General features: G+C 48.1%; 12 protein-coding genes across 12 annotated transcripts; 6 read left to right on the forward strand and 6 right to left on the reverse strand.

Annotated features, from left to right (window-relative positions):
- The first annotated feature begins 358 nt into the window (after positions 1-358).
- On the forward strand, positions 359-1919 carry L228DRAFT_248216 (hypothetical protein). Its single transcript, XM_018332806.1, has 5 exons — positions 359-413; positions 583-633; positions 716-1108; positions 1163-1406; positions 1501-1919. The coding sequence occupies exons 1-5, from the start codon at positions 387-389 to the stop codon at positions 1659-1661; spliced, it is 876 nt and encodes a 291-aa protein (XP_018187058.1). The 5' UTR covers positions 359-386; the 3' UTR covers positions 1662-1919.
- Positions 1920-2146: 227 nt separating this feature from the next.
- Positions 2147-4151, reverse strand: L228DRAFT_253462 (carnitine acetyl transferase; the record flags this gene model as incomplete). Its single annotated transcript, XM_018333746.1, has 3 exons — positions 2147-3220; positions 3290-4005; positions 4106-4151. 3 exons carry the CDS (start codon positions 4149-4151, stop codon positions 2147-2149), a joined length of 1836 nt encoding a protein of 611 aa, XP_018187059.1.
- L228DRAFT_230989 (hypothetical protein) lies at positions 4074-4607 on the reverse strand (the record flags this gene model as incomplete). Its single annotated transcript, XM_018330555.1, has 2 exons — positions 4074-4160; positions 4226-4607. A coding segment is annotated over one exon (182 nt), but the record flags the coding sequence as incomplete, so codon positions are not given.
- A 202-nt stretch (positions 4608-4809) lies between these two features.
- L228DRAFT_248219 (kinase-like protein) lies at positions 4810-6359 on the reverse strand. Its single transcript, XM_018332807.1, has one exon. It carries the CDS (start codon positions 6279-6281, stop codon positions 4935-4937), a length of 1347 nt encoding a protein of 448 aa, XP_018187061.1. The 5' UTR covers positions 6282-6359; the 3' UTR covers positions 4810-4934.
- Positions 6360-7595: 1236 nt separating this feature from the next.
- On the forward strand, positions 7596-9109 carry L228DRAFT_261673 (hypothetical protein). The gene is made up of 4 exons (XM_018334351.1): positions 7596-7769; positions 8096-8160; positions 8318-8386; positions 8538-9109. Exons 1-4 carry the CDS (start codon positions 7733-7735, stop codon positions 8727-8729), a joined length of 363 nt encoding a protein of 120 aa, XP_018187062.1. The 5' UTR covers positions 7596-7732; the 3' UTR covers positions 8730-9109.
- A 193-nt stretch (positions 9110-9302) lies between these two features.
- On the forward strand, positions 9303-10735 carry L228DRAFT_248223 (hypothetical protein). The gene has a single exon (XM_018332808.1). The coding sequence runs from the start codon at positions 9504-9506 to the stop codon at positions 10503-10505; it is 1002 nt and encodes a 333-aa protein (XP_018187063.1). The 5' UTR covers positions 9303-9503; the 3' UTR covers positions 10506-10735.
- A 2624-nt stretch (positions 10736-13359) lies between these two features.
- Positions 13360-14050, forward strand: L228DRAFT_154874 (hypothetical protein). The gene has a single exon (XM_018329324.1). It carries the CDS (start codon positions 13450-13452, stop codon positions 13828-13830), a length of 381 nt encoding a protein of 126 aa, XP_018187064.1. The 5' UTR covers positions 13360-13449; the 3' UTR covers positions 13831-14050.
- A 1711-nt stretch (positions 14051-15761) lies between these two features.
- Positions 15762-16396, reverse strand: L228DRAFT_197819 (protein-tyrosine phosphatase; the record flags this gene model as incomplete). Its single annotated transcript, XM_018329616.1, has 3 exons — positions 15762-15943; positions 16026-16264; positions 16326-16396. Coding segments are annotated over 3 exons (492 nt in total), but the record flags the coding sequence as incomplete, so codon positions are not given.
- A 248-nt stretch (positions 16397-16644) lies between these two features.
- L228DRAFT_248229 (actin depolymerizing protein) lies at positions 16645-17861 on the forward strand (the record flags this gene model as incomplete). The annotated part of the gene is made up of 4 exons (XM_018332809.1): positions 16645-16715; positions 16770-17350; positions 17415-17684; positions 17745-17861. Exons 1-4 carry the CDS (start codon positions 16697-16699, stop codon positions 17856-17858), a joined length of 984 nt encoding a protein of 327 aa, XP_018187066.1. The 5' UTR covers positions 16645-16696.
- A 900-nt stretch (positions 17862-18761) lies between these two features.
- Positions 18762-20214, forward strand: L228DRAFT_253463 (mitochondrial carrier; the record flags this gene model as incomplete). Its single annotated transcript, XM_018333747.1, has 6 exons — positions 18762-18819; positions 18899-18946; positions 19009-19058; positions 19138-19336; positions 19451-19675; positions 19823-20214. 6 exons carry the CDS (start codon positions 18762-18764, stop codon positions 20212-20214), a joined length of 972 nt encoding a protein of 323 aa, XP_018187067.1.
- A 1171-nt stretch (positions 20215-21385) lies between these two features.
- Positions 21386-22792, reverse strand: L228DRAFT_239483 (hypothetical protein; the record flags this gene model as incomplete). Its single annotated transcript, XM_018331154.1, has 1 exon — positions 21386-22792. The coding sequence occupies one exon, from the start codon at positions 22790-22792 to the stop codon at positions 21386-21388; it is 1407 nt and encodes a 468-aa protein (XP_018187068.1).
- A 1411-nt stretch (positions 22793-24203) lies between these two features.
- Positions 24204-26441, reverse strand: L228DRAFT_261678 (putative metallocarboxypeptidase ECM14). Its single transcript, XM_018334352.1, has 2 exons — positions 25900-26441; positions 24204-25831 (listed from the first exon to the last, which is right to left on the reverse strand). Exons 1-2 carry the CDS (start codon positions 26323-26325, stop codon positions 24464-24466), a joined length of 1794 nt encoding a protein of 597 aa, XP_018187069.1. The 5' UTR covers positions 26326-26441; the 3' UTR covers positions 24204-24463.
- Between the last annotated feature and the right edge of the window lie 87 nt (positions 26442-26528).

Consider the following 26528-nt stretch of genomic DNA (forward strand, 5'->3'; position numbering starts at 1 on the left):
ACTGGGTCCAGAGCTACAGAGTACTTTGAGGAAACCCTGGCTCTACATGTTGACCCTTTTTCTTTGGCGCTTCTCTTCTTTCACTTCACCTGGGGAACCAATTGAATGCTGACCTTGGGAGCTTCTCATCAGCTTTCCCCCCCTCCCCCCCCCCGTAACCCTGCTGCCCTGCATGCCATTCCACTCTAGTATTTCGTCATAAGAATATGAACGCATCTTACACCACCCCCACCATATATATATGAACCTCACTTCTCCTGCTTCTTTCTTCTTCCTCTTCCTTTCTGATTTTACTTCCACCTGGATCAAGCTCTTTTACGAATCTCTCTACCTACTCTTTTCTTAACTCGTAAAACATTACTTGAGGTATCAAGTCATACGTCATAATGTCCAACTACAACGACAACACTTCGGTGAGTCTCGATTAATTTTCAAGCTACCTTTGCTCATCGTCACTTGAGCCCTGTGGAATTTTGAATCACTTTTGAGCCTAGATTACTTCTTTTCAGCATTTCACGACGTCGAATGTCCAGAGATCTTACGCACGTAACTGAATCAATGCTAACTGGTACGGTGTCATAGGGCGGCTACGGCGGAAACGACAGCTACGGCGGAGGTAGTGACAACTACGGCGTACGTGACATGACATTCCCCGAGTGCAATAAAACCACTCTAATACCAATTCCAAGTGCTGACGTTTTCTGGATGATAACAGTCCTCTGGCCGTGGTGGTAGTGGTTTCGGAAACGACAACAGCTCCTCTGGCTTCGGTAACAACCAATCCTCTGGAGGTTTTGGAAATGATAGCTACGGAAACCAGTCCGGCGGTTATGGGAACGATAACAGCTCCAGTGGCTTCGGCAACAAGTCGAGTGGTTATGGAGATGACAACACGTCTGGTGGTTCTGGTGGTTACGGAAGCAAGTCGGGCGGCTACGGTGATGACAACACCTCGAGCGGCTTTGGAAACAAGTCGAGCAGTGGCTACGGCGATGACAACACCTCGAGCGGATACGGCAACAAGTCGAGCAGCGGCTACGGAGACGACAGCACCTCCGGTGGATATGGTGGTAACAAGTCTAGTGGCTACGGCAACGACAGCAACCAGGTGAGCCTTCCCGATGGACCTGCAATACTGCAAGTTTTACTGACAATAGCTTAGTCCGGCTCCGGCTCCGGCTCCGGCTTTGGAGGAGGATCTTCCGACTACTCTTCCGGCAACGCCGGCAGTGGCCTAGGTGGCGGCTCCAATGACTACTCCTCTGGCGGCAACGACAGCTATGGATCTGGAAACCAGTCCTCTGGTAACCAGTACGGATCTGGCACCACTAGTGGAGCCGGATATGGCAACAAGAGCAGCTCTTCGGGCGGTAACAATGACGACTATGACAACAGCGGCTCTAGTGGTACGTTTCTTAACAATTCCTGAATAATTGTTTCCCCCCCTAATTTACTGTACGCGCGTGCATTCCCCAACTAACACGGTTTCTCTACTGTTAGACTCCAAGGCTGGCAAGTTCCTCGAGAAGGCCGGTGGTATCTTCCACCACTCCGGCCTCGAGAACAAGGGCCGCGAGAAGCGCGAGCAGGCTGGCTATGGCCAGGGCGGTGACAGCTATGGTCAAGGCAGCGGCGATAGCTACGGCGACTCCAACTACTAAATACGGTGAAATATCCCCTTGTCACCGGTTTTCCCCTCCTTTTCTGAAAAATCCACCCGAAATATCAAGGGTCTATTTATCTCTAATGATACCTGCTTAGCTCGTTGCTTTGAGGCTTAATGAAACTTTATTCATTGCTTGAACATGAGATTGCCATTGTTTATTGGATTTTGTCGTGACATATCCCTTGCACGTCGTGTCCTTGAGTAAATGCTTTTTTTGTAGATGAGGATCAACCACTTGACAGCTTCTAATACTACACTACAATAGAATAAGGTACAGCTGCCCTGCCTAATGAACATAGAACAGGCATAGTAGAGACGTGGACAGATGCACACAGATAAAGAGATGTAAATAGATGAAAGAGGCCAAAAGAGATGAAAGAGACATACAGGACGTAAAGCGTAAAAGCGCATCGAGGCAAGCAAACGTAAAGCGGGCTAAAAAGAAATAGAGAGGCGTAAAAGAAAACAAGACTAGAAAAACTATAACTTTGCCTTGGGAGGCTCAAGAGTAGGCAGCAAAATGTCACGAATGTCACCCGCGGCTTCATTGAGGAAATGACTAAACCTGTCGCTGCCGAGGCCTTTACTGACGACGTTAAACTGCAGGGAATCCTTGAGACACATGTACGCGACGCCGAAGCCGTCATCGACGACCTGGCTCCAACCATAGCCGTTGAAATGCTCTGAGCTGAGCTGACTGGTGCTGAGGAACCAGTGGCTGCTGTACGAGTAGGCCGGGTCTTGATAAATGGCCGGCAGGGCCTCGCCGTCGCGCAGGAGCATTTTGAGGCCGAAGAGATGGCGGTCGACGCCTTTGCCGGCAGACGCGTCGGTAATGTAATGGACGTGGCTGGCGACTGCTTTGCGGAAGAGCTCGACGCATGTTTCGGGCGGAGTGGATGGGTCGGCCATGGCGTTGCAAAAGGCGACGGAGTCGTCGGACACGGACCGACAGGTTTCTGTGCGGCCCTGTTGGAAGCGTCGCGTGGCGGCGGACTCGTATGTCGGCCGGTTCTTGCCGTACATTTTGTGATACGCTAGTTGGATGACCATCTGGACGTAGGCGTCGGGCGAGCACTTGAATTGCTTGATCAGGTTCGTGCCGTATCCTTGGTATGCTTGGACCTTGAGCTGGTGCTGGCCCATGACGTGGTCAAAGTCGCGTTTGGCGCGGGTGATTTCGTCTTGGACTTCGGGCGTAATGTGGAATCTGATGACTTGTGGCTCTGGTAGGTTTGAGCGAATCGATGGGTTCTCAAAGTCCAGTTTGTTGTGGGATATGAGCATGTTGGCATAGTCGTTGAGACGGTGTGTCGGTGTGCCGTCCATCATGGAGTGTTCGCCCATGAAGCCGGACGTGCCGTTGTCGTTGATGATGAATTGTAGAGGCTTGTCGAACCACCGGTTGCATCCGTCGCCGTGCCAGTACTGGTGCGCGCGTTCTTCGAGAGTGACTGGAGCCGCGTCGTCCAGACAGACTACAAAGGACGAAGATTCAATGGTCTCGAGAGCCGATTTGTTGGACGGATGGGCGGCGATTAGTAGATTTCGAGCCTAGAGAACAATTCAATGACCCGTTCAATCCAGAGACTTTTAATTTTCTTCTTCACGTATGGGACTTACGTCTGTCCATATGTCCCGATTCTCAGATGTCAATGCTCCCACTGCTGGCGCTTTCTCGGCGGTCTCGTAGATTCTGCGAAATTGCTGTTCCAGCTCGCTCGTGTTCAGCTGCTTACCATCCACTTCATGCATGAGCTTGAAGAATTGGTTCTTGCGTATCACCACGATATGTTTGTTTTCAGTGTGGCTATGCTTGACAGGATAGTCGGCAGGCTTTGCAGGAATACGGCAAGCATTGAACATCCATTCGTAGCTGGACATTGCAATCGGCAGCTTCTTCATGTATTCTGGCTCCAGCGTTGCTCCGTCCACTTGCTTCTTGAATTCTAACACGGCCGTGGTCAAAGCTGCCGCACGTTTCGCGGGGTTGCGCCGCCTCCGGTCGTCCCGGTGCGAATAAAAGTAACTGACATACGGCACCACCGGGTCACGATAGGCTAAATAGGCTGCATTGTTCCACCAGTCGTAAATCCAATTTTTCACATTGGGATCCTCGCGACGCGCAACAAGTCTCTTTTGTAGTTCTTCTCCAATGCCGCCTGAGCTAATGAACTCGGCAACAGCGCTCTTGGTCCGGTTCAATTCCTCTGGTGTCAACAGCGGGTGTACGGACTTGACGTAGCGCTCGGCGGTCTCTTGCAATGTCGGAACGGGTAGGCGCGGCAGTGAATCTTCAAAACGAAGCATAGGACCCTTTGACAGGTCCTCTTTATAGCCTAGAAATATTCGCACACCCAACGTCAGCGAGGTCTCCTTTCCCCGAACAGAGCCCTGGCAGCATTTCAGCCAAAGAGAAATAAAAGAGATATTACGAACCGGCGGGAAGAGCCGCAGTATGATTCCGAGCTCTGGAGGGCGCCATGAAGGATGTCTGAAGAGCACCTCTAGTCAGCCAAACACTGAACAGACTTGAAGCAGCACCAATATTGATCTTACGATTAGAGCAGCCGGTGGGGCAGGGAATTTAGTTCTAAGAGTTGAAGCAGCGAACCGAAATCGGAGAGGCGCGATAAACATTACAAAACAAAGGCCAAGGCGCTGGCCAGGCTGTCAATAAAAGAAATATCAAAGAGGGAAAGGAAGAGACGAGAAATTCCGAGGTCTATATGTCAATACGGATATAAGGAAACGAGAAGTTAGACTCTATGTATTACGTCGGGAAAGTAAAGGTCGTTGATGATGCCGAGTAGAAGTCGTCCACAGAGTAAAATGGCATATGCAATGCAGCCAGATGGATGAACCGAGTACCGAGGTGGTTTTGTGTGTTTGTGTGTCTGGGGCCGGACGGTGTAAGCCAACCAAGTGTTTCCCCAGATTGTTGCGGGTTTTAAGTACATAAGCCGATAATAAACCAAGGGGCCGACTGAGTCTGGGGAAACCCCTCCCTTTCTTCGGACTCACGGAAGCTAAAACGAATGCAGGTGGAGGCGAAACGTCAATTCTTCACAACACAGACTAGTAATGTAAACGTTAGAAGGTCACAAGGAATAATCAAAAGACCTTAGAGCAACGATCTCGACTCTAGTGCTAATGCTACCAATAACGAGAAAAAAAAGACAGAAAACGAAGGTTTCTTCATATGATGCAATATTATAACATGGCGCAAGACGAGCGTGATCCCATCAACGCCCCTCTTATTAGGGCATTATAGGCCGTCTGCTTTCCATTCTTCGTTGCTCTCCCAGTCGGCTAGTTCAGATGATTTTTGCTCTTCCATTTTGCGCTGAACCAACGCGGGTAGGTTTCGCCTCTCCTCATCTGAGAGGTGCTCTAACAATTCGTCCTCTCTTTCTGTGTCAAAGTATTTGCCGTGAATAAATGTCCAGTATATTTCGTCAAATGCATAGTTGTTCCTCGCAGCGTAAAAGATCCAAAATCGGTCTTTAGCCACGTCACTCTCCATCATCGTTGACAGGCGCTCTGAGGAAGCCAGAGTGCCTCTTTCAATTGCCAACGATTCAGCTTCTCGTAGTGCTGCCAAGAAGATGGGCAACCTCGAATTGTAGACTGCCTCGAAGGTCAACAGATTCGGCTTATATCTCTCTGGTCGTTGAAGGAGTAGCCAGAACGGAAGACTATACGCATACTCAAGAGGTCCAGCGTAGCAAAATTCCCAGTCGATGACTGCTGTGATATTTAATTCCTCATCAACGAGTACATTCGAAGGCCGAAAATCATCACATGCTAAGCAGAAGGGACCATCAGGTTCGAGTGGCAGTGATGCGACAATCCTCTTGAATAAACATCGCGCAATATATTTCCGCCTACAGTCGGCCTCATCTGCAACAATATCATGGCGTTGCGTATCGAGTTGTCGAAAAAGCTGCGCAACCAAACTTTGGAGATAGCTGCGGCTGGATGAAAATGTTTCATTTGTCTGTGTGATGGGTTGGATATTGCCACATTCTGCCAGAAACACCATGTCGCCTGTCAGTGGGCGACCTTCGGTGCTACCATTCTCAGTAATGGAAGCAATCCTGTCAAATGCAAAGCGACGAAGCTCGACCATCACATCCGCCATGACACGATAGGCTCTCTTAAGAACGATTTCCTCAATGTCGTCCTTCAACACAAATTCAGCCTCTGACATTTGTAGCACATCGGATAGATTGATGCCAGGTACAAAGGGCATGATGATGTAGGGGCCTAGCTTGCATTTGCCCGTACCAAGGACCCGTGGCACAGGAATTGACGCATATTGTTCGATGAAGCGCAGGACTGCCACCTCTTTGCGGACCTTTTCCTCTGGAAACCGGACCCTTCCCGGTTGAGGAAAACGGATAACAGTATCGAGTTCCTCATTATTTTCGAAGTGGCAGACTAGACAAGCATTGAAGGCACCTATCAGGAGTTTGAAAGACGATGGATGTTCCCCTCTAACCTCAGCCGCGATACCCGCAAGGAATTTGATTGATTCAGGTTTCTTTAATTCTGTCAACCAGGTGGTGAAGGTATGATTCGATTTGTCAAGTGCGAGCGCGTCGAGATCCATAATAACGAGTCCGAGAATAAGAAGTAAATCGTTGTCTGATTGCAGCCAAAACAAGAATGTAGCGGTCACCCCTTGTTATATAACTCAGAGCACTTCGAATATTTCGCAACCATCGGTTCGTATATACGAGCCTACCTAAGGCTAGGCCTTTATAAAGACCATGTTTCAGAAAAGCAACAAATAAAAATGCATAGTTACGGTCACAATTAGGAGCGTGCTTTAACAATATTGTCATAATGTACGGATAACGTCCTCTTCCGGTAATTGTCGAATTCAGTATGATAATAGAAGATTAACGTAAATCTTAGGCCGAACTTAAGCCGATCGCCCCTTTCCTTTTCCACTATCACTCGTTCCAGCTTGGCCGCTTCTGCTCTTCGCTCGTCGCTCCTGGGAGTTCGTGGCCGCTCGTTCCATCACCGCGACTTCTTCATCATTGGGCATCCTCAGTGACTCCTCCTCCTTCTTCTTTTTTCGACGCTCTTGCGACGCTTGTGCAGCACGCCTTACGATTTCCAAATCGTTAGATGACGCCATGGCGGTCACGGAAATTAATATATTTTAATCGTTTGGTCATATTAATACCATGCCGTGGACGGGTAGTCAGTGGCATTAAAATACCAGTTAATTTCCAAAGTATGCTTCTCTAGTACCGAATCATGTATCGCTTTATTCTGGGAAAGCTGCTTCTTAAGTAAATTCGTGTCGGTTGTTCGGTGATGCAATTAATAATGCCAGCTAGAGACTCGTATACAGTGCTTCTGCTCTCTGTGCAGAAAGAGGGGGGGAGTGGATATTACTCGAACCAGACAATGGAACTTCCATGGGGCTCGAGTGCTTTTGGCCTGTATGTAAAAGATCCAAGCTGTATCCTGAACAATTAGCCATTCAAAATGCTGAGAAACCATTCTCTATATATCCAATGCCTAGGGATATCATCTACAAGAAGGTATTCACCTTCCAAGGCACAAATATTAAAGTAAAAGTAACTCTAACTCTTGCAAGGCATATATATGTGGAGTTACTTAGTAAATTTTCCTTCATTTCCTCATGTTTTCAACAGTACACCCTCCTGTAGTTAATATAGCTGTAATGCATATAATTGTATCAGGCTATGCTGAAACCATGAAATATAATGCTTTAATATCCTTGCCTACATGTATTTAGTCCTGATTGCTCGATCGCCATTCGAGACTTCGCTTAGATTCGTACTACTGTAGTAACGCGAACTACCTAACCTACGTAGTACTCTCGGCCTGTCGGCGGCTCGGAGTTCCTCTGATCTTCCCATCGGTGCATACTGACAGGAGAATCCGACGACCATGGCCCAATAAAACATTTCAACTCATGATAGTGGATAATCATTCTCCTAGTATCTTTGTCATAGTATAGTTTCTAGCCACTGCTGCTTATGCTCCATAACGATCATCCATCTCGTGATAGACCTTATCATGGCTGATACGGCACGGAGCTCTAGTGTCCTATTGGGTGAGTTATTCCAACTCGTTCTTCGTCAAGAAATATTGCAATATTTCCTTATTCCTTTGTAGCTTGGTAGATTTTGTCTGGTATTTTCTAGAGAATCCTTTTGCAGATTGGTCTTTTATGCTCTGGTTAGGGTGCCTTTTCTCTGTCCTTGTTGATCGCGGTTTGAGGCTGGTTAAGGTTCTATATCTAGCTACACCGAAACAGCCCCGCCAAGGGGATTGCAAAAGCTATATATTGCATCCAAAAAGCAGTTTTGTCTGAAAATTCGATCATAATTCTCAATCACACAGAAGAAAGAAGCGGATGATTAGACTAACATAACTTAGACCGAGTTGGAGTTGATACTGTTCAGCTTCTACGAAGATTTGAGAATATTATTGCTCTCGCGCCTGTAAGTTTTTCCTTCCATCTAGTCTTCCATCCCGGAAATAATACTGGGAGTTTTGAGGCTCAGATCACCATTGTTTCTTCAAGCCCCTCTTTCGTCTAAAGCCTTCCTTGCGCTGCATTGGCATGATATGATTCATATGCTAAGATATCAAATAAAGATCGAAGGCAAAGACAGGAATGGCACTGCCATGGAAGCATACCAGATGGAAGTGGAGACTGCTGCACTGGTGAGTTTTCGATTATCAGGGTCCCGAGGAGAAAACAAATTTATTCGCCACCCCGTGCATGAAACGCTTTGTGCTCCGACTTCGATAGGAACATTGCGCTCTCTCGGTGACGGAGGAGGCTGACTTTCTGCCTCTTTGTGTCTATGAATAGGTTCGCGCAGCGGAAGACGTGTTGTCATTAACACGCTCATTAAAGGAAGCATGGCTGTTTGGAGAGCTGAAGACCATCGGTGAAAGCGAAGCTGCCGCCACGACAGAGACCAACGCTCAAGCTGTTGGCGAGGCAGCCACTCGGCTTTTGAAGAGCGAAGACGGACTATACGGAGACTGGAAGTCATCGTGAAAATGGGGAAATAAATTAAGCAATTTCTCATGGATGAGTCCTTTTCTCAGAGGCTTCTTTGTCAAAGGAAGGTCTGCATACCCGTAAAAACGACCCTCACGCGTTAGACCTCGGAAGAGATGCGGCCATATCTTGGAATGGAGAGCGCATTTGTGGCCAAGTTCATTTAGCCGCCGCATTCCCCTATCCAAGCCGCTATAGGAGTATTTTACGGCTCGGTAATGGACAGAGTACTATATTCACGTTGATGCAGCAAAAAAAATCGCGAACAATTATTGAAGACTCTTTTCCTCTCTCTAGCCTGGTGTTCAAGTAGTTCTCTAATCATCCTCTAATTATACTCTATGAAGAGTCTCCCACCCGTCATTGCCATGCCCTTGTCGCAGAGACAGAGGACGAAAATGGTTGTCCAATAAGCAAGATTTGATCAAATAATGGGGGAAATTATTTTAATTCAAGCAGATCAAAATTGATTTCCAGATACTGCTCTCGGTGAGCTGTCCAAAGATTATCCCCCGCGATGGCTCGCCTAGATTGGTTAAAGAATCGACTCATTCGCTCTGTCGCGTCGGTACGCGTCAAGTTTCGTTCCGCCTAGACAAATGGATTTCCGCTGGAAGTTTATCAGACCCTGAGCTTGCAAACCCGTACATACACGACTTCTCCGGGAAATCCTTTTTGTTCAAGATACCTATTATTTGGCCTGTGTTACACTATAAAATTTTCTAAGATTCATATACACCCAACTCACCGCCTGAAATCCTCGGTTCAACCATGTCGCCGCACACGCCCTCATGTCCTGCATCGCCGCAGCTTACCCTCATCGTTGCGGCGACGCTCTCAAAAGGCATTGGCCTCAAAGGTGGCCTGCCATGGCAATCACTCCGTTCCGATATGCGATACTTTGCGCGTGTGACAAAACGGACACCACGAGGCAATACTACCACCAGCGACAACGGCCCCGAGCATAACCTGCAATCCCATCGCAACCGCACCGTGAAGCTCACCAACGCTGTAATCATGGGTCGCAAGACGTGGGATAGTATTCCGCCCCGGTTTCGCCCGCTTCCTGATCGTCTCAACGTTGTCGTGTCGCGGCGTCCGGCCGAGCTAGGGAATTTGCCCGAGGGAGCCATTGCCGCTGGAAGTCTGGAAGAGGCCTTGAAGATGGTGGGAGGGAGGTGCATACCGGAGCATCAGGATGGACAGACGCATGAGAATGTTGCAGGAAACGAAAAGCGCGAGCTCAGCGTCAATGAAGCTACGACTGGTGTCTTCAAGCAATCTACCTCTGCATCTACAGTTCCGGCATCCGCAGACTCATCTGGACCATTCACCGCAGCTCGTGCAGCAGAAGATATCGCTACTCCGCCGAGCAGCAATGATGCACAAGGAAAAGGAGCACAGCAGGATGGCCAGATAGATGGCTCGGGCCTGAGCTCAAAAGGCGCTACCACAACCATCACATCAACAAAACCCGAAACACCTGCTGCCGGTAGTACTACCGTCATTGATCGAGTTTTCGTAATTGGCGGCGCAGAAATGTATAGACTGGCCGCACAACTCCCATACACGCGACGCGTGCTGCTCACAGAGGTCACCACGCCCTTTGAATGCGATACTTTTTTCCCGCTCCAAATGTCCGCCTCAGAGGGCTGGCGGAAAGCGTCTCATGCGCAACTAGAGCGCTGGGTGGGCGAGACCGTTCCGGAGGGAATAATCTCTGAGAATGGCATCGATTTTGAATTTCAAATGTTTGAAAAAGAGGAGAATTAAAAAGTACTGTGAATATATGGCCAGGATGGAATATCGATAAGACGCATGATACCGTTTCGGGCAGACCCTCAACAATCTTTGCGTCGTAGGAAAGTATATATATTTTCCGCGACAATTTCAACGAGCTACGGTGGCAGCATTGGCAGTGACTACTCAAAGTGTCGAGCCTGCTATTTCCTTTCATTTCATTTGGTCTTCATTATCGGGACCAAAATTGGATCATCTGGCTCAATATGCCATCTCACCATTCATCCTTTCAGTACGGAAATATTCCTACTCAGCCTCGTTATTCTGATCAGGTCAAACGTTGTTGCCTAAACAGAGCCTCTAGAACTGACAGGAGGATACCCCTGGCTGGACTGGGATTATCATCGTATCGCAGACTACTATTGTAGGGTATTCCCATGTTCGTCTCTTGGCATCACGGGTGCCTGAAGTGCAGTTCCGATCGGACTGTGCTATACTCCGATATATTACCGAGACAAATATTGTAGTGCTGTACTTTGTAAATGTTGTTCCCTACTCTGGATTTGTGGGGCTTGACAGAGAAATAGGACATAAAATTTCCGAGACAGAAAAAAAAAAGAGGCTTGGCAGTGTAAACCTGCTTCACCGCCTCATTATTAAAGCATGAGAGAAAGCGTGCAATGATGCAATGAAGCTATGATTTTATGATGCAATGTGGTACGTGCAAACCTAAAAAGAAAAGGATCTTCCATTTGGGACTCAGGAGAGCTTGTGTGCTCGAGTCAAATATTAATGAGGCGAATATGGAACGAGGCGAAAAAGAAGAAAGCAGAGCTCCGTACGGCAGATAGAAAGATGAAAGGAAGAGAAGTAAAAGGCTCCACAGTTCAATTAGCGGAGCTTGTCCGAGGGGAAGGGAACGGAGTCCAGTCCTGTACCGCCGTTTTGCAACTTGTGTTTCAGCCCAGCCGACGGCGATCGTATCGTGGCGGACATGGATGGTAGTTCAGGGGAAACGACGGCTCGTTCTTTGCTAGAGTCAGGATAGGTGGAATAGCTACCTAAGAGTAAGGTGCCTGACTTAAAGCAAGAACGCGAATTAATTGGTTACTAGACGAATACAGTACCTTCGTAACTCGGCTAGTTAAGAAGCTAGAGCCGATTAGCTGGGCATTTTAGTTACAGGACGTTGAGCGCCCCAGTTATCCGAAGCAAAAAAACGATAAACCGGTCATCTGGATTATTATACTACTGCACTGGATGCTCACGGAAAATGCTACGGCGGTATTGTAAAAAGTCAATTCCCCGAAAGGACTTGCGAGTAGATCATGGAGACAGAAATTGCATCATAGCGTTGCAGATCACTATCAAAGAGAAAGAGAGGGGAAAAAAAGAGGAGCGAAAACTCGACGTGAGACAAGCTCACAGACGATTTAGCAAGTAAGCAAAATGTGGTCATCATCTGCGGGAATATGTTGTTGAGGATTCCTTATTTGGTGGCACTTGACAGATGTGTTGAGTGTTTAGTGGTCAATAGTTAAGATCAAGGCCATAGGTACAGGGTATGATCGATCAGGAAACGAAAAAGAGGTGATCCTCTTTCGTGGCGGTGCCCGTGGGGTTCGTATTTTCTTACTGATCCTTTTCCCGCCCGACTGCCCGCCCGCCCGTCTAGCCATTCGATTGGACGCAGCACTGTTACGGCATACAAGACTATAGTAGCAGATTAAATGCTATGAGAGGAAACAAGTGTTGGATGCCTTCTCTCGCATCTGGCAGCTCCGGAACATTCTCCGCCATCAAATACTGGGAGTGACAAGTAGTAGTCAAATTGATGCATTTGATCAAGTGACAGGGCAACAACTGATAAGATTGGGTTTGAAACAAGTTGCCGTCGTGGCGCACGCATGTCAACCCAAGAGGGCACACACCCCCATAAATCAGCTGCAGATGCGTTATTTTGACAAAATCTGCACGATCAGAGATTGTTGTACATGGAGCTACAGTAGTTGCATGCAACCCTGCCACAGCCTCATAATCTCGGATTGTGCATTACATTCTTTGATGACACTTGACGCAACACAATCTCTCAAAGAGTTGAAAGCAGCTTCATATGCATATGAGCTCATATTCGTTATCATCAACGGTCATTCATGTAAGGCGCAGCCTGACAGTATCAGTATCATTCTTTCTTCGCAGTACCACTCGGGCACCACAACAAGCGTTACGCCAACGATGAAATGAGGTTACGGTATCTCAACCGTTGTCAGTATCCAATACTCGTATGATAGCCTTTTTGTGTTGAGTTTCTGACTTGTTCCTTAGATTTGACTGCCTGCCAATCCTAGGGCACATGACGCCAGAAGGATGTCGATTTGAAACAACGCAAAGTGCTATGATGATAATGTTCTGTACTATGGGATACTGTAGGTCGCAAGTCGCGTCCGATCGGGCCTGGTTCGCTACGCACAGAGACGGACGCGGGATGCGCCTCCCGAAAACGGACACAGATCCGTGTTTCCGCTCTCCTGGTCATAGGAAGACTCCTCGGTATGATTACGAGTGTTGTTATTGGTGATCCAAAAAAAGTCAATCCTGTGGGTGGAGAAGCAGCCAAGATCGATTTGCTAATTAGCGACCAGATCCAGTGAGAAAATGGGGTGATTTCCCCGTTCGACAATACTGCCGTAAATTACAGGATTGGTCCTGCGAACGACACAGTAATCGAGAGAAAGAGATAGGCAAGAAAGAAAAGCAAAGCTTTCCAATTCGGTTTCTATGATTATTAATATGCATCTACTGTGGCTTTGAAAAGCCGGGCTTTTCAAGGTACATTATTGACATGCATTGAGAACATGCGGCAGGGTGCGGCTGGCTTGCTGATAAGATTGACTCACGGTCAGGGATCCGACTGATGATTTGCAGACAATATGCACGCTACAGCATGCATCGATGATCAGGCGGTGAAGCACGTCGAATGGTTTTCCTTCCAATTCTCTATGTTCTCTTTTTTTTTTTTTTGGCAATAGTTCTCTGGTCCGAGGGGAATGCCTTGTGCTACTGCTACCCTAACACACGCCCAAATATATGTCCAGGAGCATCTACGATAAGTGGGCGGAAAAGGAAATTTATGAGCACATTAATTCTGGTCTGTTGCTGTTCTGGAACGTGTCCGTGGAACGCAGTAGAAGCAGGAGTGGGAGTGAGAAGTGAACAGTTAAACTACGCCGGTGGGTTTAGAACTTCCACTTGCACGATCCACGTTTCGTTTGGCTCTTCCAGTTGGGCATTAGTTATGGCCTGGCCCCCTGTGTGGTGGCTTGTCTCCTCGTCTCGGGCTATAAACTTAGCGGGCTAGGGCTGGATGGGGGCGATGAGGTAGCTCCGCCCGCCTGTTGGATCCCACCGGCTGTTGCCTACCGTTTTACCGCACTTTCCCCAAATCACACTTGGGCGATGACTGAATAATACACCGCCCTTGGGATCCAAAAGGTTCGATGGCCGGACATGCCGCCCCGGTTGGGTTTTGGGTTCGTCAAAGGGTGAACCGTTGGTGCGGATACCGACCTAGTGTCTCATGTGTCTACTCTACGTCTATGCGTTTGGGGCCGTCTAGGGCGTCGCGCCGTGTGCGTCAGCATCCCGCGGCCCCATCGTTTGGGAAATTTTCGGGCCCTCTAGAGCTACTCTACCGTGATGGATGATATTCCCAGGAAGAGAGCGAAGAGACCACCCTGGTCCAGCAAGGCTTAGCAGAGAAAAGAGGCGTAGCAAGTTTCTTTCTTTTCTGCCTGTGCATGTGGCTCCTTCGTATTCCCTTTCTACCCACCCCCTCTTCCATTTCTTTTGAAACGTCTGCAAACTTTACCTTCTTTTTCCCGTTGCATTGCTACCATACAATTAACCATCGTCGCTCCTTTACTACCAACCGAAAACGCTCATCATCTTTTTTCTTCTTCAACGCTGCGGGGATCCCGGAGACACGGTATGGAGCTGGCTCTCGGAAACGCCCGGTGGTACTGCCTTGCGGACACTGGCATTGCTGGCAATCAGCAGTTGTCACGAGCATTCGGCACGCCGTCGGGCATCACATTGTCGCGGACTGTCCGAACTGAACTGACATGTTCTGTTTCTCAATTCTCCAGGGACCAGAACGCATAATTACCGCCGGACGGTCGAGTTGAACCCAACGTTCACAATTCTTCCTCCTAGTCCTTCACTTTCATTCACCAGCAACTTCCTACTATTATTGCCATCACACAAAGTTCATCATCAAAGACCAGGCTGTGCCTCTCTCTCCGACGAAGACCTCGACCATCAATCGAAGCTCGGACGATAGATATCACGCAAAACTTTTGCCTCAGAGATACCCCCACAAGACGCGAGCATACGACATCGCGCAAATATTTTCTTCCAGGTCGCAATTGATTCCTTTTTCTTAATCTTTCATTCAGACAGCAGCATTGATTGAATTGCGTCAATTCATTCTATTTTCAAAATGTGCTATAACAACATTAAGCATTCCTGCGGTGCAGTCGTCAAGTCGTACAAAATCGGCTGTCGCTGCGAGACCAACATGGGTGATTTGACCAGTAGCCTGAAGTGCGGCAACTGTTCAAAGTGTGTCCAAGGGGGCTGACAAGCAAGGCCAGTGGGATAAAGGTACGCTGGAATCTCTCATCCTTTAGCCATTGGATATCCTTTGTTTACGTCAATTACTAAAATGGCGAGTTCTATCATCAGCGCCGCGCCCCCACCAATTTAAAACTCATTGTGCAGGAGCACACTTACCATACCGAAACAATGATGCACCCGGGTCAATTTCCATTCTATCGTCTTCAATGATTCCGCTCGGGCCGGATGGATTCGGATACACTCATTACCTCGTTCGTTTTGCCGGGTTTTCTTGGCTTTCTTTATTTCCTTGGGGAGTGCCTATGGAGCACTCAAATTCGTCATCAGGATGACATTAGATAATCGCATCCCGTTGGACTACTGCTTCGTTCACCGGTTGAATTGATACCTTTCCCCCTAAAGCTTGATTTCCTATAAAATCGGAGTGTCGCCGTCTGGAATTGCCGTCGATTGATTCTCCGTGATCATGGTTATGCCGTTTACGCCAGATCGCCATCGTGTCATTTCATATGTATCGTTGTCTTTCTCCTCGATCGCGACCCGCTCAGCTTCTAGCTGCTCATCCTCGTATCGTATGTTCATTGCCCAGGCTGTATTTTTTAGGCCAGTATAAGCTTCCGGTAGTTTCCCCTTTTCATCAACAAGACCTTGCCAAAGCCAAGCAACTCTTCTTTTGGGTATCACGATATCAACACCAGTATCTACGCCGCCAAAATTCTCAAGAAATCTCTCCGAGTACGAATGTATGTCCGAGAACCGTATCATTTCTGAAAATATGACGGGGTGAGACCAAAATTGAAGCTTCCGCAACGCACAAATTGCAATCGAAGTAACTTCTGTGTAGCAACAAACAAGGAACTGGTCAGTATAATACAATGTAAAAGCCCCGCACCCACCGAAGGGTTCTGCTTGACATACCGCTTCCATTCAGACAGTGTATATACATGGGCGCATTTTCTGGATTGAGAGCTAATTCCACCACTTTTGTAGCCTCTGAGTTGTCAAGCGGCGCCTCTTTCTTGCTGCCCTTGACTGGTGCAAAGTGAACCAGGGATATATCGTGGGAGTGAGCCCAGCGCTGTATGTCTTGCGACAATGGCTCAGGCGTGAGTGATATGATGGTCTTAAGCTTAAGTGATTCTAGGAATCCAAGATTCCTTGTTTACACTGTCAGCATGCTTTCCCCAAGTCCTTGAAAGATCGGTAATGAGATCGTACAATGGGCGGGGATAGCTTCCTCGATAAAGATGCGGTTCGACCACTGCGAATCGCAATGGGGGGATAAACGTCCCCGGCGGTATTTTAAGGTTCTCCATATCCTTTTCGATGGTTTAAGGATAGGATATTGCAATTAGAGCCCGTATTTCTTTTGCATGGTGCAGCGCAATTCAGGGTCGCAGCACAGCGGGGTGACGAGCCCTCGGAGCAACACAGCCAGTTTGAGCGCAACGGAGGCTCGCGAACGAGAGCTCCGTCCGGTCGCCCTGTCGCCCTGTCGCCGGGACTACCCCACCATTGTTTAATGTCACAACCTCCAGACCGCTTGCTGTCAACATCTACGACCAGGACAGCGAGAAGTCACGTCCAAGATGCAGTCAGGAATTTCTGGTCAGTGAAATACTCTCAAATTTTTTAGTTTTTCTGATAGTAACAATGTGCTAGCTTCAAAGGAGCTCCAACAAGCCTTCAATGAGCTTGTGTCGTCACCTTCTCAGCGCGGCTTGCTAGCAGGCATCGACCGGGAACAGCTCGTCCCTATTCAGACTATCCCTCTGACGACTCCCGACTTTTTGTCCGACGTCTCGTCTCTCGACTCATTGCTCAAAGAGAAGGAGGCTGCCTACGTGATTCTCCGCCGCTACGATGCCCCTGACGGTTTCGTTGCCGTCACTTATGTTCCCGACACGGCAAACGTTCGGCAGAAGATGCTCTTTGCTTCTACGAGACTAACTCTTGTGAGGGAGCTGGGCACGGAGAGATTTCGCGAGACTCTATTTGCAACAACAAAGGAAGAACTGACGGCTGAAGGCTGGAAGAGACATGATCAACATGGCGAGACAAAGGCGCCTCTGACGGAGGAGGAGCAATCGCTGCAAATCGTCAAGGAAGCCGAGGCGGAAATCAGCGGTGGAACAACAGCACGGTCAAACCACGTCAAGTCGCTGGTCCACTTTCCTGTCTCGGATGAGGCGATGAACGCCTTGAAGAACCTGAAGAGCGCATCGTTCAATTTAGTACAATTGGTAAGGATCGATGCTAAACACCTCATCTCCGTACAATGGGCTAAATTTTGGGGATGTTTCATAGCGCATCGATGTGCCCCGAGAAACGATTGAGCTGGCCGACACAAACACTACAGATCCAGATGGCTTGAGTGCCACCATCTCTAGCAGCGAACCCCGGTATTCATTCTATCGATATTCAAAGGGCTCGGAAGATTTGGAGGATTCGCCGATTGTCTTCATATATACGTGCCCCGGCGCGTCGAAGATCAAAGAACGCATGGTATATTCGACGTCTCGTGCCAGCATGATTATTCTTTCCGAAAGAGACGCTGGTCTCGTCATTGCGAAGAAGGTAAGGCCGTCCAGAGGTGTCAATTTGTGTTGTAAAAAGTTGGAACTGACAATGAGACAGCTCGAAGCATCAGAACCCTCGGAGATAAGTGCATCAGTATTGCATGAAGAATTCCATCCTAAACAAGAACAAAAGACTGGCTTTGCCAGACCCAAGCGACCGGGACGACGATGAGCTCGTCATGTAGTGTTATATTTTGGCGCAGCAAAGAATAGAGTAACCCAGCATTGAAGAAATAAAATCCGCCATTTTGCTAGTATCTAAAAATTCTTGTTCCATACTTCAAACTAGGTACTCTAGAATACTCTTGAGGAGAAAGCCACTATTGTCCCCATTCAGTTGCAGGTCACACAACACGTGCGGACCTCGGCATTGCGGAGAAACCCCCGCGTATTACCGAAAAGGCGATAGTCCTCCCTTTAACCGGGGCGGTCTCTCCCCCCAAATTCCCCCGCAACCGACCAAATGACGAAGATACCCTGAGATCCCATGTGCGCTTTTGCCCTATTGAACGGTTTTGCTATTCCTCTATACGATGACAAGAGTCGTTGCGCATCACTTGTCATAGCAATGTCTCGCTATTGGTCCCTTCGCATCGTCAGCCATGCCGAGGACCATAATATGTCATCGGTCTTTTCAGGTCCCCTTTTCGTCTTGAGGCGCTGTGCTTGGACGCCGTGTTGTGCCTGGCAGAATCTTCAGCGTTCCGTTCGCCCATTTGCAGCCCTTTTGCCCTTTTACCCCATGCTCCCCTAGTTCCCGGCAGGTGTTCCCATTCCGGGCCATAGTCTGGTCATTGGACTCTGGGGTTTTCTCGGCCCAAGGCTGCTTTTTAAACTTCCCGGGCACCCTGCTTGAGGAGCTTGTGATTGTACTGTATTATAGCACATGCCCATGATTTTATGTCCTGCTGTTTTTTCTCTCTCAGAGAGAAATTGAGTCATTCCTCATTTCCTTTTCTTTCCCCACTATATGTCGGTGAAGAACGCATGTAATTCTTTTCCAGATATCTGGGTTGCTCTGTATAAAAGCTAGTAACGAGAGTGATTTTGCTGCGCAGCAGCTCTCTGAGTAATTATGGCGGGAAGAAGCCAAAATGGAAAGCAGCCAGCATCAGCTGCAACGAATTTCATCGGTGAGTGGGAATAGCTCTTGAAGAATTGCAACTGCGCGATATCGATACACGATTCTGACATGGCGACTCTCATAAACAGCCGGTGGAGCAGCAGGTATGATGGAAGCGCTGGCATGTCATCCGCTCGGTGAGAGACAATATTATTCAAGTCAACTAAATAACTGTTTTCCCTGACGATTTATCCAAAAGACACGATAAAAGTGCGAATGCAACTGTCACGACGGGGACGAGCACCAGGGGTAGGTTATCATCAGCCGCACAAGCACTATAATCCACGAGAAACGCAAACACTAAGAGAAGACGTGTTTCAATCATTAGACAAAACGACGTGGATTCATAAAGACTGGCGCGGAAATTGTCCGCAAAGAAACACCACTAGCATTATATAAAGGTCTCGGAGCCGTTCTGACGGGAATCGTACCCAAAATGGCGATTCGATTCACCTCGTACGAATGGTATAAACAACTGTTAGCAGATAAGGAGACAAAAGTCGTCAGCGGACGAGCGACCTTTCTGGGTAAGCAGAATTTCTTCCCTTGAAAAGCGAACGTATCCCCCTTTGTTGTTTGTGATCGTATGAGCGTAAATGAACGAGAAGACTGACTGACGCAATTTTGGTTACTCCTTTCAGCTGGACTTTTGGCAGGCGTGACAGAAGCCGTGGCCGTCGTGACGCCTATGGAAGTCGTCAAGATTCGACTCCAAGCACAACATCACTCGATGGCCGATCCACTAGACATTCCAAAATACCGCAACGCCGCACACGCCTTGTTCCTCCTGCTCAGAGAAGAGGGCGTTGGGTCGTTATACCGTGGTGTGACACTGACAGCGCTGCGACAAGGAACAAATCAAGCTGGTATATACTATATCCTCTGTCCTATGTCCAGCTGTCCCCATGCACCTTTCAATTCCCTTTCTTTTTTTATTTTTTTTTTTAGTCAAACGGGGTGAAATGTTGTTTCCCCCCAAAAGTTACTCTGCTGATTACGTCTGGTGCCAACAGTAAATTTCACGGCATACAGCTACTTCAAGCAATGGCTCAAAGAAGCACAACCCGCGTACGCAAACACAGAACTGCCGTCCTACCAGACCATGGTCATCGGTCTCATCTCTGGCGCCATGGGCCCCTTGTCCAACGCCCCCATTGACACGATCAAAACCCGCCTGCAGAAAACGCCAGGCCTGCCTGGCGAAACTGCCATGTCGCGCATCACGACCATTACGCGAGACATGTTCAAGCAGGAAGGCTCGCGCGCGTTTTATAAGGGCATAACGCCCAGAATCATGCGCGTCGCCCCCGGCCAGGCAGTCACGTTTACAGTGTATGAGTTTATCAAGGATAAGCTGGAACATAGTAATATTGCGTTTGTCGGTGGGGGGAAGTATGAAGAATGAGGAATGATTGGACAACAGGCCCATCGTAGGGAAGTGAGTGTATATATTACGTTTTTGGCAAATATGCAGGTTTGGTCCAGGATACTGTGGTTGGATCCTTTTCTTGGTCTTGGTTTACCGGGCTCCCTTTTATTATTTTTATTTCATTTTATATTTTTATTTCCATTTCCATTTGTGTTGTTTTATTTCATTTTTTTGTTGTTGGGAGAGATATACCATATCAATGGGGGAGGTAGCATGCAGAGGAGAAGAGCAATGAGCATATCAATGGCTCCTAAGAGGGTTGATTGTATGAATACCTGTTACGGATGAATTACAGATGTACACGTATAAGCAAGTGATGCTGTACTAGTAGTATGACATATCCTAATTATTAAGTATAAACCCCGAAAAATGTTGTAGAGATTACTCAGGATAGCGATGTCCAATAATGTCACGTTAGCCATCTTCGTTTAAGGAGAGAGTGTCATCATCTTATCATGATTTATTCTTGTGCTTAATTTATATCCATGTCGGTCCCTTGGGTTACGAATCTACGAGGGCTCTGGATTCTGGGGTTCTGGAGTTCTGGGATTCTGGGGCTTTGCTGGGTCAGGTTTTCTTTGCAGACAATAGGTTATTTACTTTTCGTCTGGGTCAATATATTGTAAGTTGACAATTCGAGGGTTCAAGCAGCAGCGAGGTGTCCATTGTGTTGATGTGTTGATGTGTTGAGCACAAGAGAGAAGGGAAATTGTCACATTATCACATTATCACAGGCCCAATATGAGAATTGAGACAATCCAGCCCGTGTTGCGGCAGTGGATGGGAAGAAAAGAGTGGATAGTGTATGAGTGGGTTGAATTGACTACAATCTTGAGGAGCGGGGGAAAGGTTGGGGGGGGGGGATGGAAGAATGGAAGAATGGAAGAATGGAAGAAAGAAGGAAAGAATTAGTATAAAGAAATAAAGAAAGAAAGAAAGAAAAGAGGGGGAAAAAAAAGAGAGAATGAATGAATGAATGAATGGATGAAAAGATAGTAATAATAAATAAAAGCCTAGGAGGAAAGAAATGAAAAGATACTAATAATAAATATGATGAAAAGAAGTTGACCCGGAAAAAAGAAAAGAAAAAGTAATTGTGAAGTAATTGTGAAGTACAAGATAGACGGTGATCTTTGAACGACCCTCTTCAACATTGTAATCCGATCAAGATGTTCCACTCGGTGCGCGTAATTGGCGTGACCTGGCTCGGCGAGTTTGGGGTAATCGGGTCGCAGGTCTGCCGTTGCGGCAAAGAGTATTGATAATTCACGTCAAGGTGGGGGAGAAGGGTAGTGTACTGGGTGAGAGGGCAAGGATTTGTTTTGTTGTTGTTGGCGGCAAGAATCGTGGTTCGAGAGGTGTAGTATTCCTCTTCAGGAATGATTTCAGCAAAGTCAGGTCCAGTGGCCTTTGTCGCCTTGGGCTTTGACACAGGAACGAGCGAAGTTAATGCGGGTGGAGGTGCAAATGCAGGCGGAGGTGGAGGTGGAGGTGGAACAGCGGTGGTATGATCTCGAAGAGAAGTAGCAGAAGAAGAAGAGGAGGAGGAGGAGGAGGAGGAGGAGGAGGAGGAGGAGGAGGAGGAAGATGGATGAGACTGCTCAGCAGGCGGCACGGGACGAGGGAGAGGGCGAGGCCCAGGTCGACGAGCGGATGCAGTGGGTTGATGGATCTGAGGCTGTACAGGAGTAGAATCTGCCTCTGGCAGTGCCTTTTCCGGCTCAGGTTCAGCAAGCATGATTCCGATATCTCCGTACTTGAGAAGATATGCGTCGTGCACTACATGCATGAGCATATCCTCGGCTACTTCGACGTCTTGTGCCGTGTTGCTCTCGAGATCATCTTCGTGGTCGTTGGCATCGGTTAGGTGAATGTGTTTATAGGTACGCTTTAGATATTTCTTTGTGATGGGATGGCCGTCATGAGAAGCTATCACCTTGTGCAGTGCCTCGACGCATTTCTCCAAAGCGTCGGGGGACTGGGTCAATGCAACGTCTCGCAAGTGGCACTTGAGAGCGTAGAGATAGTCGACGGCGAGAAATGTAAGACCCTCCGCCGAATAGAGGACTTCGTTTTGGATAAGAGAGCGTCGAACGAGATGTGAGTGGATACGGTCGTCATCCACATTGGCTTCGGGCTTGCTGGCCTCGCGGGATCGGCTTTTCTTCCTTCTCCAGCCATTGCTTTCGGTAGAGTTGTCATTTTGCTCCGTTGATGTGTTTGAAGGAGCAGGAGATGATGTAGGTGAAGGAGGAAGTAGTAGAGTCTCGAGCCATGTTCTGCTCAGGGGGAACTTAAGACACGCTTTTGCCACAGCCTTGGAAAGGATATGGTGCGTCTTGCTGCTGAGGCGCTGAGGGAAGATGATCTGCAGGTCCTGTGTGAGGCCACGACTCACGATGAGTGTCAGGTGCAGAGCTCGTTCCTGTAACTTGCGTGAAATGTACTCCAGCGCGGGGATGAGAAAAGCCGGTAGATTTTGCATCTCGAGATAATTGGGGACAGGAGACACCGGGTTGGAGATCATCCCTTTTGAGATCTTTGATGGAGACATCTTGGGCGTGATCTGGTCTTTTTCTTCTCTTCTTTTATTGTTGACATTCGTCAGTTAAGCCTTTCTAAAGCTCTGCAGGGAAAAGACGATATAGTAATATTCGCAAGAGGAAGAAGACGCGGATTCCAAGAAGATGGGTTCTCTCCTCTGACAAAGATATGCCAAAGATCTGCCAATGAAGGACAGAGAGGAGAGCGAGAAAAAAGCACCCGTCCTGAAGAAACAAGAAAAGGGAAAAAAGACAAGAGGAAGGAGATGCGTTGAGAATATCAATAGCACAAACTATCGATCCGTCCACCAAAGCAAAAGCAATAAAAAGGCCCAATCTCCGCGTGGCAGATGGGTGTGCTGCACAGACAATACCATTACGGAAGATTGCAACACCAACATCACAAATAGAGACGGTTCAAAGTTTAGTACTTTCCCAGAAAGTACAACTGTGCTTGCCGAACAACATCGCTCAAGGGTGCAAGGGGGGGGGGTTGAGCAGGGTGCAGGGTCCAATAAACATGAGATCACCAAGCCTTGCACAACTTTAAATAATCGCGTTGCAGGGCATTTCGCTTTTTTGACCTCGGACCTTGGAGAAGATCAGCATAGCATTTGTCCTTAGTGCATGGCTTTACGAGGATAATCACTCGCCGCGTGGCGGACGGCTGAACGAGATGGTGTCGTCAAGTGTGGTTGGGCTTGAACGCTTGGTGGGTCAAATCTATCGTGCCATTGAAGCACGACAAATGCGATATGTTATGAATATATCATAGTCAAAGATGGCTGAGCTTCTTCCATAGGTTCAAAGATGCCGATTCTGCAGGAGGCTGTATACTAGAGTGGTCTCTCGACCAATCCGTTGGCAGGGGAGGTCAACGAAGCGCCAGGCGCTCTGCGAGGCGAGCCGTTCAGGAACCAACATCGACAGGGATTGTGGTTTAGCTCGGACGCCACCGTTTTCCGCGCTTAAATGCTGTGATGATAAAGTGTGCTCGAGAGAGACAGGAGTAACGAATTACAAGCTACAGGTAGAATAGTTGCTAGACTCATATAGGGGTGCTTTGACCAAATCAGTACAGTGTTATCGTCACAATCCCCTATTGACAATCATTTGTGGGATGTGTCACAACAAAGTGATATAGCGAGATATGCCCTTTCTTTGAGAACCATTGAAGATTCCGTTGCTTTAAGAGGAGATTCTTAAAAAGGGGCCCCATCAACGCACTCTGCATCATCACATTGCCAACTGGATTTTGATGATCAATATCGAATACATCACCAACGAGTGATATGGATCAGCCACTTGCCTAGACGCAAGCCATTTTCACAACTGTGTGATTGCGTTTGTTGGACCCCACGCAATCACAAACCAGAGGACACTCAACGTTACTTTTAACCATCTCCATTGGATGGAAGAAACCTCAAGGGGGGAAAAGATCTCTTGTTAATATGCCGGCCGAGTGTTGAGCTATGCCATCATGACAATCTTATTATCTACCAATGATAGAGAAATGTAAATGGAATGTTTGAAAGAATAGTGACAATTAACAATTAGTTTATCTTCGGGAAAAAAATCCTCCATGAAACGCCTCAAATGTCGTCAAGCTAAGCCATGGCTTAGATATGTTGAAGGTATAACAGTCGAACAAATCAAAAATGCACCACACAGAATTGCAGCCATCATCTTCTACGCCTTCGCCGCAGCTCCCAATCCACGTCCATCATTTCTTCTTGTCCCTCATCCTCGGCGTCACTGCCGGCCATGTTACCAAGTGCAGCACTCGTCTCATCGATCGAAGGAGAGCCTGGCGCCAAAGATTCTTTGATAGAGTCTTGCGAGGCGTCGCCCTCCAACTCAATGCCTTTGTTGCCCAAAAGGAAGTCACCAAGGTACCTGACAGCATCAAAGACTTCCTTTCCCGTTGGCACAATGTTCTCCCTCGGCAACAAGAAACCGTAGCTTCCGGTATCACGTAATTTGATCTGATACGCATATTTCACGCGCAATTCGTGATAAAACCAGTCTAGAGCGCTCCCACCGGCGCTCTCCATGCGTGGAAAGATTCTTCCCGGTTTCTTGCCGGCCATGGCGACACTTCCTTCACATGCCGAAAGGGTATCGTACCTCTCGCCCTTGGAAAGTCGGATAGCCTTGGCCAATCCAATGGCGAGCTCTTCCAGGTTCTCCAACGAAGGTGGGACAGCGTCACAAGAGTAAGAGTAAGGATAAAGCACCTGTTGCGAGTACGAGTGCAAATCCAAAAACGCAACAAATTCGACATTGTTACTCTCTGTCTCGTTCTTTGCCCATTCCGCAATGCGCTGGCTCTCAACTGCTTGGAATGGCGCCTCGCCGGCGAAGCTCTCTGAGCAGGGATTGCCTCTGAAACGCTCACCGTCCCACTGAAAGTCCCATGAGCGGTCCAAGTCGATGCCGGGGCAGAATCGGAGACTGGTCATTTGCCGATTCTTTCGCCAAAGTCGATCGACTTCCCATGTATATGCGTACCCATCCGGATTGATTGTTGGAATGAAGATCCAATCGAATTTCTCCAACAACTCAGTCATAACTTTATCCTTTCCGTAGGCAGTTATCAGACTGTAGGCAACATAATTGACTGTGCTAGTGCTAATCCATTCACGGGCATGGGAGCCACCGGCAACGATTATAGTCTTACGCGCATCCGACTGTCTCTGAGAATTGGTCGGATGCACTCCTACGCGGAGGGCAGGAATGCTTCGGCCTTCGGAAGACACACCAACGTCGATAATCCGTACGTGGGAGGGAAAAAGGCTCCGTAGAAGTCGCATCCATGGGATGATTACGGACAGAGGCTGGTAGTCCTGAAAGAAAACATTCTGCTCCGTTACTGCAGACTTTGATTTGAGCGCAGGACCAAAGATACGATTGTCCTGGGACGAAGCCAGACTGTGGCCCGGAAGAATCGGTTTCGGATAAGAGTTATAGATCACTTGAGCGAGATCGTTCATCAACAGCGTATGAGCATGCTGCAGCGACGGAGGAAGAAGGCCCAATAAAGATGGAATCTGCGAAGAGCAAGTGAGCAATGACTGATTTCATTTCTACAGCTGAATGCGCAATGACGACAGCATACCACAGCTTTGGCGATCCGAATGTCCACCCAATTCTCACCAAACTCCCACACATCGAGAAAGAGAACGGTGGAAGCTTCGGTCAAGGACTTGGCCTCGTCAGTCGTGCTCACATTGAAGCGGAGCACCACGTCATCTCCGTATCGAGCCACCAGCTCCGGCGGAGGCCCTGAGCCAACGAGGCTCTCACGACGGTGGCTACTCACGACCGAACTTTGAGCAGGCAATCTCCATATCTTCTGAATCACAGTGTCCCGTAATGCGAGCCACGGTCGCTGTGGAACATGTAGATTATTGATAAGATTGGATATTCTTGATGCTGCAAAGGTTGGCCTGCTGCCTGCGGGAGAGGGTGCGGCCGCTGCGAAAGGAGCGAGCACAAAAACAAGAAGCGCGCCGAACAAACAAATTAGGTTTGTTCGGGGCATGTTGGCATGGCAATACGCTCACAATTGAGCTCCTACGCCTTTAATTGAGCACAATGTAGCGTCGATGAAGCGTCCCGCAACGAGTTGAGCTTTCGGAAGCGATCTCCGAGATCTACTTTCCTCGTTTCCTGATGGCTGAATTGGCTACTCCCCTAGGACAGCTATAAAGGTTACCCTACGCAGCAACCCACCAGGTCCACCTA

This window comes from Xylona heveae (genome assembly GCF_001619985.1).
Source record: "Xylona heveae TC161 unplaced genomic scaffold L228scaffold_7, whole genome shotgun sequence".
NCBI classification, from domain to species: domain Eukaryota; kingdom Fungi; phylum Ascomycota; class Xylonomycetes; order Xylonales; family Xylonaceae; genus Xylona; species Xylona heveae.